The following is a 12,442-nucleotide window of genomic DNA, read 5'->3' on the forward strand; positions in this document are numbered from 1 at the left end:
AAGTCGAACATAGCCAAATGACATATATATATATATATATATATATATATATATATATAATGGAACGTTATTTGTACTATTTTGTTTAAAGATATTACAGTTTTCAAATTTTTATATCACTTCTACTTACAAATATACTCAAAATAATATAGTATTTTATTAAATCGCACAGTTAATATAAGTCAGATATACGTTACACTATAATATTCAACTTAAGAGATTAGAAATTGCAAAATGATACCATCAGGTGCGATTGATCTGATTGATAATTAATTATAGGCAGATAAGGTGGTAATGAGACATTAGTAAACAATATAAATTTAGCATGTTGAGTAAACGTTTACCTGTCGGTTGAAAAATTGTCATAAATATACTGAAGCACGCAATGTTAATAAGCACTATAATATTTATTACGTCTTTTCGATTGCATTATATTTTGCTATCGCGTTCTCATATCGATGAGTACATTCACAGGTTAAGTCCCTCTTGACAATGACGCATAGTGTGATGCAAACTTTGGAGGACGATTGATTGTCCGGTGGATTCTTACAAAGCATTCTGTGTATACAAACATATATACAGACCAAAAATCACGCTCTTTATCTTATTTACCGCGAGTAACAACAACAAAAAAATGCAAACGTAATCTCACGAGAAATAACGAAGAAAATGATATAAAGAATATATATATGAAATAAATATATTTTCTTTGTGTGCTTACTCTAATTCGAACTCTTTTCTATTATATTAAAACTACAATACGAACGATATAAATCCAACTGATAAGTCGGCGTTATACAAATTTATTCAAATTCCTGTATTTAATTTGTCTCTTCCTGATGAAAGAGACTTAAGAATCTCAAACTCACAAAGAAAATATGACTCTGGAAATGAAAAAAGCTATTCCATATAGTGAGAAAGAGAATGGTAACAAAAAACAGAGCACAGACTTTCCTATGGCAGATGTAAAATATAATACTCTTGAGGAGGAAATTCTAAATCATGTGGCCAACAGCAAAGCAATTTTCAAGAGCCAACAGAAAGGAGAACCAGAGTTGACGTATGAAGAGAAGCGTGCCATAGCTGAGAAATTGTTCAAAAAGAATTACTGCTTATTCCTATCCAAATTTGGACACTACTTGAAAGCGGAGCACTTGGAATACTTTAGTAAAAGCGAGGATTATGAGACGGTTTATCATATAAATAGACTACAGAGATATTTTAATAATTCTACAAGACGTATTGATGTAAGGAACAAAAGATATGAAGCTCTGAAGGCATTAATAGAAAAAGGGGAATATTTCAGTGAATGTGAAATGATGAAGAGGAATCCGTTATTGTATGAACATCTGGTAGGACAATATTTGACAGAAGAGCAAAAGAAAGCTAGAGATACGATTGACACACGTAGCATAAATTATATTGATATATTAATGGAAACTGTTGAAAGGAACAAAATGCAAAAACATCTGGAATCTCAACAAGAACAGGAGGATGAAGTACAAGAGGAAAATGATTCAGATGAAGATGATGATGATGATGAGAATGATAATAGCAGAAACAGCAATATATCTAAAACAAATTTTAATAAACAAATTCAACCTCACTGGGGTGAAAATTTAAATAAAATGATTGATAAAGACAGAGATAAAAAATTATTAAATAGTAAAATGCAACATAAAATATCAAACCAAGAAATACAATTACTCAGGCAAGAATTTGTTACAAACATGTATGAGAGTTTCCTGGACGGTAAAGATAAAGATTTCGATTATAGGTATATTTATTATACTAATGAATATAAATACAAAATGAAAACATGTTTACATGATTAAACAAATATTGATATCTTAATATATATTTATATATGTAATTATTTCTTAAAATACATATACAAATATCTTATAAAAGATATAAACTATATAATATTAACATATATTTGTGTTCATGAAATAATTTTTAAAATGAATTCAAGTACAAGATATATGTGTATCCCTTTTCTCCACACACACATATACACATTTGTCTTCTTTTATTTTTTATAACAACTAAATAGTAGAGAGGTATAGAAATTTTTTGTTGGTATTTAAAAATAATTGTTTTACTATATATCTTTGTCATTTATTTGCAGCACTGTAGATGATAATGAAGCTTATGATAATGTAGAATTGAGGAATCAAGATGAAGAAGAAAAATATTTTGATTCCGAAGCCCCTGAAATTGTTCTTCCACGTAATGAATGTAATGACCAAAACGAATCTGAAGATGAGTTGGATGTGTATATGAGAACACTGAAGGTTAAATAATATTTTACACTTTACAATTGCCTCGCTATTGTTGGCATTGATTCACAGAAAGGTTATTTATCCATTAGGAACAGACATCTACAAATCCACATTCTTTGGATAATCAATAGCCCAGCATACATTAGGTTATATATAATAAATACATTTATATATAATTCTAATTGTATATGTTTATTATAGAGTACTATATACCCTCCTCCCCTTTTTCTATTGCATTTTAATTTATAAAAAATATCAATTTTGAGAGATAAGATATATTGAGCTGTACATTTTATCCTATTGCAAAATATTCTTTTCAGTCTAAAATTAATTAAAATATATGATTTCTTTTAATATAATTTACAAAAATATCGAAGATTTGTTATTGTCAACTATTTTATTCTTTTTTGCCGCCGCAAATTGCTTAATTTTATCTATTACTTTAAATATGAAAAATTAAAATTAATTAGCTTAATTTAATTTATTTTATTTGTACTTTTGCCTATTTGTATTCAAGTTTAAACACATGCTCAACGAACCGATATACATAAATACATATATGAATCATAGAAATTATCTATCAAAACCAATCGGAGAGAGATCTCTATAGAATCATATGGAATTCTAGCCAAAGTTGAGCGCGTCTGGTATCTTGTCAAAACGAGTATCGCACAGAGAAGTGCAAAACGATTAATTGTGTACTTTTTTCAAGAAAATGGTAAGAATCGTAGTATTTTGAATGTTTAGCAATGTTGCTCGCAAAAATAAATATTTTGTTGTAGATTATATCCGTGTAGTGATCGTCGCATGAAAAATTAGCTAAGCGTTGTAAAGGTTATGCTTGCAAAAAGTTGTGAGAATTGTTTCGTGGGGATTTTTTTAAAAAGCAATAATATGTAGAAATAGAATAATTAATTATTTGTTTCCATGCGAACTAATCAGCGTTTATATAAATTGTAAAGAATATAAATTTTTATTTTTAAAATAAACTTTTTAAATTATTCCTAAACCATATCATTATATTTTTTATATATATTTTTATATTGTTTTTTAATGTAGGCAAATATATTTATATAGAAAATATTAGTATGCTTGATATATTGTAACAGTAATATTATGTATATAGGAATCAAGAATTACATTTTGCCTCTTAATGCTTATCTTTAATCATGAGTAGATTAGTTGCAGTAGCTTGTTTCAAACAATGTATTCCTAATGCTTAAGCATTTGTAGTGCATGCTTGAGTTGTGTGGCTTACCTAGTACGGTACTACCTGGTATCCCCCTGGTAGGTATCTTTATTTTTTTCACAGCCAATGACACCTGCCATAACAGGAATGGAGGAGCAAGAGAAGTTGTTGGAAGATGCTATCGGCGTGGTTAAAGTTCAAGCTTTTCAGATGAAACACTGTTTAGACAAGGCTAAATTGATGGATGCACTAAAACATGCCTCCACTATGTTAGGAGAACTCAGGACTTCTCTTCTCAGTCCAAAGAGCTACTATGAATTGTGTATCCTTATTAGTTATTTAATTTCAGTGACTGTTTGAATTATAATATTTAATACGAGTATTTGATTTTGGTTTATTTGTGATGTAGCTATTTCTTATAACAATTATTATTAGATATGGCGATCACAGATGAACTACGGCATTTAGAACTTTATTTGTTGGATGAATTTCAAAAAGGAAGAAAGGTTACAGATCTTTATGAATTAGTACAATACGTTGGCAATATTGTGCCTAGACTGTTTAGTACGGTACTACCTGGTATCCCCCTGGTAGGTATCTTTATTTTTTTCACAGCCAATGACACCTGCCATAACAGGAATGGAGGAGCAAGAGAAGTTGTTGGAAGATGCTATCGGCGTGGTTAAAGTTCAAGCTTTTCAGATGAAACACTGTTTAGACAAGGCTAAATTGATGGATGCACTAAAACATGCCTCCACTATGTTAGGAGAACTCAGGACTTCTCTTCTCAGTCCAAAGAGCTACTATGAATTGTGTATCCTTATTAGTTATTTAATTTCAGTGACTGTTTGAATTATAATATTTAATACGAGTATTTGATTTTGGTTTATTTGTGATGTAGCTATTTCTTATAACAATTATTATTAGATATGGCGATCACAGATGAACTACGGCATTTAGAACTTTATTTGTTGGATGAATTTCAAAAAGGAAGAAAGGTTACAGATCTTTATGAATTAGTACAATACGTTGGCAATATTGTGCCTAGACTGTATGTATCTGCTTTGAAACTCTGTATTATCACTTCCTGATTATGTAAAGCAAGAAAATCTGGTTAATATTCCAGCTACTTACTCATTACTGTTGGTTTGGTTTACATAAAAACAACTCCTGGCTTGAAAAGGGATCTTTTAAGAGATCTTGTAGAAATGTGCAGAGGTGTACAACATCCGTTACGCGGTTTATTCTTAAGAAATTATTTATTACAATGCACAAGGAATATTTTGCCAGATGTTACCGAAGGTGACGATGAAGATGGGACTGTATGTATCCTATAAATCGTGAAATTTTTCTCTCTCTTAAACACATAATTATTCCTAAAATTTTATTTTCAGGTTCGTGACAGCATAGATTTTGTTCTGATGAATTTTGCAGAAATGAATAAATTATGGGTACGCATGCAACATCAAGGTCATAGTAGGGATAGAGAAAGAAGAGAAAGAGAAAGAGAAGAACTTAGAATTCTAGTGGGAACGAATCTTGTACGACTTAGTCAATTGGAATCTGTAACATTGGATAAATATAAGAAGGTATATTATATAGACATATGCATATATATTTATATTATCTTTTAATCTAATTTTATTAAACATTACAAATATATTTTCAGCTTGTATTACCAGGAATATTGGAACAAGTTGTTAGTTGTAGGGATGCCATAGCACAGGAATATCTTATGGAGTGTATAATTCAGGTAAAATTCAGTATATTTTTTTATGTGCCGCGAATGTTCTTTATCTTAAAAAAGAATAATGCATTTTTTATATGTCTAGGTTTTTCCTGATGAATTCCACTTACAAACATTAAATGCATTCTTAAAATCTTGTGCAGAATTGCAAAATGGAGTGAATGTTAAAAACATTATTATATCACTAATCGATAGACTTGCAGCCTTTAGTCAACGGTCCGACGGCGTAGGAGGGCCGGGAAGTCCTAATCAAGTATCAGGAATTCCACAAGATGTCAAACTTTTTGATGTATTTAGTGATCAGATTGCTATTATTATACAGGTATCTATTAAATAGAATAACCTTTATTATTAATTGTATGAAAATGACCGTTCAATGATGATTAGATACTGCACAATATTTGACAATTCTATGATTTAGAAAGCTAAAAATTCCTTATCATCTAGTTTAAGTCTGAGAATTGGTTCCAAGATATCTTATACACACATTACACTTTAATTACAGTATATGTACTATCTATTTGACCAGGTATTTATTTTTTTATAGACAAGGCAAGATATGCCTCCTGAAGATATTGTGTCCCTTCAAGTAGCTCTCATAAACTTAGCGCATAAATGCTATCCAGATCGAGTAGATTATGTAGATAAAGTTTTGTTTACAACAGTCCAAATATTCCAAAAACAAAACGTCGATAAGTAAGTTTAAGCAATTTATTATACATGTTGGCAGGTTTTTATATTTTGCATATTAAATATCTGTGTGTGTGTGTTTTTTTCTCAGGCTGGAGTATAATAGTGCCGTTTCGAGAGAGCTAGTTAGATTAATGAAAATTCCTGTAGATAATTATAAGAATATATTAACTGTGCTTAAACTTGAGCATTATGCACCTCTTTTGGATTATTTCGATTATGAGGGCAGAAAATCCCTAGCTATATATATAATAACAAATATTTTGGAAAACGAAACATTGATACCGATGCAAGAGCAAGTGGATGCAGTGCTCTCTATGGTATCTCCTTTAATACAAGATCAGCCAGATCAACCAAATATAGAGGAAGATCCTGAAGATTTCGCCGAGGAGCAAGGCCTGCTTGGTAGACTAATACATCATTTTAAATCGGAAACACCGGATCAGCAATATATGATACTAAGCGCTGCAAGAAAACATTTTAGTGCTGGCGGTAACAAAAGAATTAAATACACTCTGCCGCCCATAGTGTTCCAAAGTTATCAATTAGCCTTTACATATAAAGCATTGAAAGATCAAGTTTGTAACTTCTGTACCTAAAATGAGATAAAATCATTTAATAATGATATTAACTGACGTTCTCTTGGTTTTTTTAGGACGAAATGTGGCAAAAAAAGTGTCAAAAAATTTTTCAATTTTGTCACACGACTATCACGGCACTGATGAAGGCCGAATTAGCCGAATTACCTTTAAGGCTATTTTTGCAAGGTGCAATAGGGATCGGCGAAATCCGCTTTGATAATTTCGAAATGGTCGCTTATGAATTTATGAGTCAAGCGTTCTCGATATATGAGGATGAAATAAGCGATTCAAAGGCGCAGCTCGCGGCGATCACTTTGATCATCGCTACGTTTGAACAAATGAGCTGCTTTGGTGAAGAAAACGCAGAGCCTGTGCGTAATCAGTGCGCTTTGTATGCTAGTAAATTGTTGAGAAAGCCTGATCAATGTAGAGGAGTCGCTACTTGTTCACATATATTTTGGTCAGGAAAATCTTTAGCTACAGGCGGAAAAGAGGTACGTACGAATATACATCGATCTAAATGATTATTTGAGAGATAAATTATAGGAGAAATAATATATAACTTCACAGATGCAAGAAGGCGGTAAAGTATTAGACTGTTTGAAGAAAGGTATTAGGATAGCAAGCCAATGCATGGATACATCGGTGCAAGTGCAATTGTATGTGGAATTGTTGAATCATTACATTTACTTCTACGAGAAAGGAAATACTGCTGTAAGATTCAATCACAGAATAGCTCGTCAACTTATTTTTTATGTGAGTTGCCCTTTCCAATTTGATCATTTTTTAGGTGACCGTGCAAATATTGAATCAAGTGATTGCGAAAATTAGAGAAGAGCTTCCCAATTTGGAAGCGAGTGAGGAAACTGATCAAATACAAAAGCATTTGGCGAATACATTGGAGCATTTAAGAAACAGAATGGAATCGGCGGACTCTGACGGACTTTCTTATCAAGGCCTTGTTCTGTAATTGCATAGAATCGGCATTGTAATTTTGTAAATAAAAGACTTCTAGAATATGGACAATATTATGGGTTGATAGTATCAACAAATATTAGCATTAATTATCATCCTGATTAACTCAATTTTCATTTTGTATCTTTATTGCAAACAGGATTGTAAACTATATTGTAAACAATAATTCGAAATTAATTAATTGCGATTGTTATAACATATTAATAGCTGTACAATTATTTCTTAATTGGATAGATGTTTATATTAAATTGTATATACAAGATGATTTGTTAAAAATATATCAAGCATACATATATCTTTGGAATTAGAATTATATGTGTATACTCTTTAAAAAAACAATTTATTATGATTCAAACGATCTATATAGTTACTCCACCTCAGCGGTATTTATTTCAATTTCTTGTTCACTCGACGTTCGCTAAACGCTGCAAGCGCCAAGTGGCCATAGCAGTATTTAACCTCTACCACGTGTCAAACTACCGCATGTAGTAGAACGATTATTTGTGTTCGCATATAAATTAATACATACTGGAATCGTATTTGTGTGTATGTGCAATTATTAGTGTTAATTAATCAAAGCTCCGTATTTTAAAAGAAAAATGGGTAAAGGGCGAAAAAATAAGCCGAAAAAGAACTTCGCTGAAAAACGTCGCGAGAAACTAAAAGTATGACTAATAATCATTAATATCAGAGCTACATAAAAAAATAAGAGATTATATTTATACAAGACTATAAAAATTATAAATATTTAATGATAAATAATTAAATTATGAAATTATAATTTATATACACATATCCTTATGTATTTTAGATAGATTTAATATAGATGCATATGTGTGTGTATATTTTAAACATCTTCAAATTTTTTTCTTATCTGATTTAATATTTGATAGCAATGTAAATTTAAAAAGTTATATATTGATATATAATTAATATTTGTAGAAAAAGAATGAATGGAATAATACTCCCCATAGAAGTTATGCCGATATTATCAGGGAGAACAAAGATTTTGAGAATTATTATAAGACGCAAGGAATAGTTCCAGAAGATAAATGGGATGCGTTTATCAGCACTATGAGAACCAATCTGCCAGTTGCTTTTCGTATTACTGGTTCAAAAGCTGAAGCTAAAGTCTTATTGGAGATAATCAAAAGTGATTTCTTTAAAGAAATTTTAAATGCAAATTTGAATGATAATAAGGAAGATTTTAACAATGATGTAAAGACTATATTACATAGTTTACCCTTTTATCCGGAGGAATTGGCATGGCAATTACAATTAACTAGAAAAGATATTAGACGATCTGAAGCATATTTTAGGCTGCATAACTTTCTCATCGCTGAAACTAACAATGGTAGTATCAGCAGACAGGAAGTAGTTAGTATGGTTCCTCCTTTGGTGTTGGATGTCAAACCTTCGCACAAGGTACTTTTTTAAATTTATTAAAATTATTTACAAAATAGTAGACAAAATAAAATACACTAATTCTATCTATAGGTTCTTGATATGTGTGCAGCACCGGGATCCAAGACAGCGCAACTTATAGAAATGATACATGCAGATGAAGGAAATATTCCTCCAGGTAACTAATACTAAGTTCAGTTAAGAGAAATAAGCATTATATACAGTAAATAATAAGCATTATATACAGTAAATAATAAGCATTATATACTAAATGCTTGTTTTACAGAAGGGTTTGTAATAGCCAACGATCTTGACAATAATCGCTGCTATATGCTGGTGCACCAAGCTAAAAGACTGAACAGCCCAAACATTCTTATTACAAATCATGATTCATCTGTTATGCCCAACTTTATAATTACTAATCCAGATGGTACAAAAGACACATTAAAGTAGGTAATTCAAACTCGGTAATGAATGATTATTTATATATTAAGAATTTTTATATAAACTTTTTGTTTTTTGATAGATTTGATAGGATACTTGCAGATGTCCCATGTAGTGGTGATGGCACTATGCGAAAGAATCCAGATATTTGGTGCAAATGGAGTCCTGCTAATGGCAATAATCTTCATGGGTAAAAATAAGCTTAATCTGCTATAAATTTATATGTTAAATAATAATGCAGAAATTAATCTTAACTTTTTTGCAGAATTCAATATAGAATAGCAAAACGTGGCTTGGAATTGCTAACAGTTGGAGGGAGAATGGTATATTCTACATGTTCATTAAATCCAATAGAAAATGAAGCAGTGCTTCACAGGCTTCTTTGTGAAACTGGAGACTCAGTACAGTTAATTGATTGTAGAGACTTGGTACCAGGATTGTTATGCGACCCTGGTTAGTCTTCAGATTAACAATATTTGAAATATTTGTAAAAGAGATTACTTTTGAATCTTTTAAAATTTACTGTGTATGGTAATATAATACTATATTTCAGGCGTTACACACTGGAAACCAGCATCTAAAAATTTACAATACTATAACACTTGGGATGATGTTCCAGAGCAATGGCAGACGCAAGTACGGCCGAAAATGTTTCCTCCACAAGCGAACGAGGCTTCCACATTTCATCTTGAACGTTGGTAAATACCAAATAATTTACCAGATATAAATGTATCATTTTTGTAGACTACATTTTTTATTTTGCCGATTATATAGTATGAGAATATTACCACATCATCAAGATACTGGAGGTTTTTTCGTGGCTGTACTGGAGAAAGTAAAATCTCTGCCGTGGGAAAGCGAAGCCTATACATTAAATCAGAATGTACCGAATCTAAGTAATATAGAAAACAAGGATGGACTCATTCCTAAAGAAGAAACTTCACAAGACAAGCTTTCAGAAAGTGGAAAAAGAATATTAGAAGAAGAAAAGAAATCACGAGACTTACAAAGGAAACGAAGAAGGATTGTTGGCTATAGGGAAGATCCGTTTGTTTTTTTCAAGGATGAGACGGAAGATGTATGGCAGTCTATAAAGTGAGTTTGAATTTTTTTTATTAGTATAATGATTTTTTTTTATATTTTATCATCAATATGTTTTCAGAGATTTTTATGGTATATCTAATGATTTGGATCCGCAATGTCTGCTAGTAAGATGTCACGAAGGAAAGAAGAAAAATATTTACTTTACATCGCCGGCAATTCGTGACATAGTGATATCTAACGAAAATAAAGTCAAAATGATTAATACTGGCGTTAAAACTTTTGTGCGATGTGACAATAAAAATATGAATTGCGCCTTTAGACTTGCTCAAGAAGGGATGCAGAGTATCATTCATTACATAAGTGATAACAGAAAGCTTAAAATTTCGAGAGAAGATTTAATAATGCTTTTACAAAGTGATGACCCACACACACCACCTGAAATTGTAAAATTAAATCCAGATACTCAAGAACGTCTCAAAGACTTCAGTAAATATAATAATGCCGAGTTTTTTTACTTTTACACGATAATATACAAACATATATATTTGAAAAATATATTTAATTTTTAAGCAACTGGAAGTTGTATACTGTTATACAAAGAAGAGAAGACTGACAATATAAATCAGCTAAATCTTCAACTGGTAGGGTGGAGGGGAATAATGTCTCTCAGAGCATATGTGCCTACTTGTGATGCGATTCACTACTTACGGCTTTTAGGAGCAGATTGCTCTAAATTTGGTATGTTTTACTATGTGAATATAATACAATATTATACTGTCACGGAAGAAGACGATTATTTACATTACAATTTTGCAGAGAAAAACAAATTCAAGGAAAATCGCGCAGCCGCATTAGTCGAGGACGCCAATAACGATGAAATCGGAACTGAAGATTGATAAAAGAATTGTAATGGGGAATGGTAATGGCATAAAAGAAAGTCGACGACGCAGAAATACTGACTGAAACTAATGAATCATTCATTACGTAATTATAATTTGTCAATTTTTCTAATTTCTTACACGCATCCTTTTTGCCATGTGCTATATTTAAATGAAATATTGAAATTGGATTTTTTATTTAACCTGAACATTACTTTTATTCGATCTAGTGATAACCGAATGTTGATACTAGAATAACATGGTACAAATTATATTATGAATGAGTTATAAATACAAAATATAATTTCGTAGGATAAAAACTTCGACAATGGAATGATGATAAAATGATTACTTTTACTACCCATTTGCTATGAAATAACTTTTATGAAATTACATGCGATAAGCAGCTTTCCGTTTTCTAATCCCTATATGATGCATCTCGCCATAATATATAGTACAAATTTTTCTTATAAATATGGCCGGATGCGAAGGAATCATTAATTCCGAAATGAATTGATGTTTTTATAACATCTGATATCACTACATTTAATAATTGATGCATCCCTGCAAATTTCATGAGTATCATGCGATAACGATGCGAGAAAGAATGAAATCTGTTAACAACTTCTGGTATTTCTTGCCTTGACTTTCAATCGAGTCATATCTTCCGCAAATTCACTTGATATAAGCGTGTCATCTAAAATTTTACACATTAGGATTTTCAACTTACAATTAAAATCTCTCAATATGGATCTCTATCAATATAAAGGACGGGTTCTGCTATAAAAATCATTTAAATATAGGTACAAATATGAAAAAGGCTGGACAGCTCATAACATATATGTATATATATAAACTATAAAAAGAAATAAAATAAAAAATCTTCCTAAGATTTGTCGAATTCCTCCATTGGTTTCGAGGTTGATGCCTGATGCTAGTAGTCCCTACCCGTTGGCGATGTTAACTTGCCGCAGACATTTTGCGAGTTAGATGGCGATTTCGAACCTGGAATCATAAGAATTTCAAGTTCCATTAAAATTATATAAAACAATTCATTTTGTTGCTCTACATATAACTATTGCTTCTCTGTATTTGTAAAGAATCTTTTTATATATATATACATATACACACACATACTCATAGAAAGAGAGAAAGAATATTTTTACGTTTGTCATAAAAAAATAATATAGCTTAATATTTTATTA

At 30.9% G+C, this 12,442-nt stretch overlaps 5 protein-coding genes across 10 annotated transcripts in view; 3 read left to right on the forward strand and 2 right to left on the reverse strand.

Moving 5' to 3' along the window:
• LOC115236913 (multidrug resistance-associated protein 7) overlaps positions 1–483 on the reverse strand; it is a 7,684-nt gene extending 7,201 nt beyond the window's left edge. Inside the window, exon 1 of the mRNA XM_029809645.1 lies at positions 345–483. The gene's annotated coding sequence lies outside the window, so the exon portion shown is untranslated. The remainder of the gene's footprint in view (positions 1–344) is intronic.
• A 370-nt stretch (positions 484–853) lies between these two features.
• LOC115236917 (coiled-coil domain-containing protein 97) lies at positions 854–2,461 on the forward strand. The gene is made up of 3 exons (XM_029809655.1): positions 854–1,777; positions 2,132–2,297; positions 2,375–2,461. Exons 1-3 carry the CDS (start codon positions 879–881, stop codon positions 2,414–2,416), a joined length of 1,107 nt encoding a protein of 368 aa, XP_029665515.1. The 5' UTR covers positions 854–878; the 3' UTR covers positions 2,417–2,461.
• Positions 2,462–2,850: 389 nt separating this feature from the next.
• On the forward strand, positions 2,851–7,727 carry LOC115236915 (vacuolar protein sorting-associated protein 35). Of its 3 annotated transcripts, none has more exons than XM_029809650.1 (12): positions 2,851–3,003; positions 3,577–3,796; positions 3,910–4,033; positions 4,601–4,796; positions 4,869–5,063; positions 5,144–5,227; positions 5,307–5,543; positions 5,769–5,917; positions 6,003–6,489; positions 6,567–6,986; positions 7,063–7,206; positions 7,283–7,727. In XM_029809650.1, exons 1-12 carry the CDS (start codon positions 3,001–3,003, stop codon positions 7,460–7,462), a joined length of 2,439 nt encoding a protein of 812 aa, XP_029665510.1. In that variant the 5' UTR covers positions 2,851–3,000; the 3' UTR covers positions 7,463–7,727. The 3 variants fall into 3 exon arrangements, with proteins under 3 accessions (XP_029665510.1, XP_029665511.1, XP_029665513.1); XM_029809651.1 differs by having other exon boundaries at positions 3,598–3,796; XM_029809653.1 differs by lacking the exons at positions 2,851–3,003; positions 3,577–3,796; positions 3,910–4,033 and adding exons at positions 4,057–4,288; positions 4,402–4,525.
• A 159-nt stretch (positions 7,728–7,886) lies between these two features.
• LOC115236916 (tRNA (cytosine(34)-C(5))-methyltransferase) lies at positions 7,887–11,571 on the forward strand. Its single transcript, XM_029809654.1, has 11 exons — positions 7,887–8,132; positions 8,410–8,892; positions 8,965–9,049; positions 9,158–9,320; positions 9,398–9,505; positions 9,581–9,768; positions 9,869–10,013; positions 10,090–10,410; positions 10,478–10,845; positions 10,930–11,097; positions 11,176–11,571. Exons 1-11 carry the CDS (start codon positions 8,067–8,069, stop codon positions 11,253–11,255), a joined length of 2,175 nt encoding a protein of 724 aa, XP_029665514.1. The 5' UTR covers positions 7,887–8,066; the 3' UTR covers positions 11,256–11,571.
• A 288-nt stretch (positions 11,572–11,859) lies between these two features.
• LOC115236914 (centrosomal protein of 104 kDa) overlaps positions 11,860–12,442 on the reverse strand; it is a 10,646-nt gene continuing 10,063 nt past the window's right edge. For all 4 annotated transcript variants that reach the window (XM_029809648.1, XM_029809646.1, XM_029809649.1 and 1 more), the window contains one exon: positions 11,860–12,242. In XM_029809648.1, coding sequence (XP_029665508.1) covers positions 12,172–12,242 — 71 coding nt within the window. In that variant the 3' untranslated portion in view covers positions 11,860–12,171. The remainder of the gene's footprint in view (positions 12,243–12,442) is intronic.

This window comes from Formica exsecta, unplaced genomic scaffold (assembly GCF_003651465.1).
Source record: "Formica exsecta isolate Colony F162 unplaced genomic scaffold, ASM365146v1 scaffold262, whole genome shotgun sequence".
Taxonomy (NCBI): Eukaryota; Metazoa; Arthropoda; class Insecta; order Hymenoptera; family Formicidae; genus Formica; species Formica exsecta.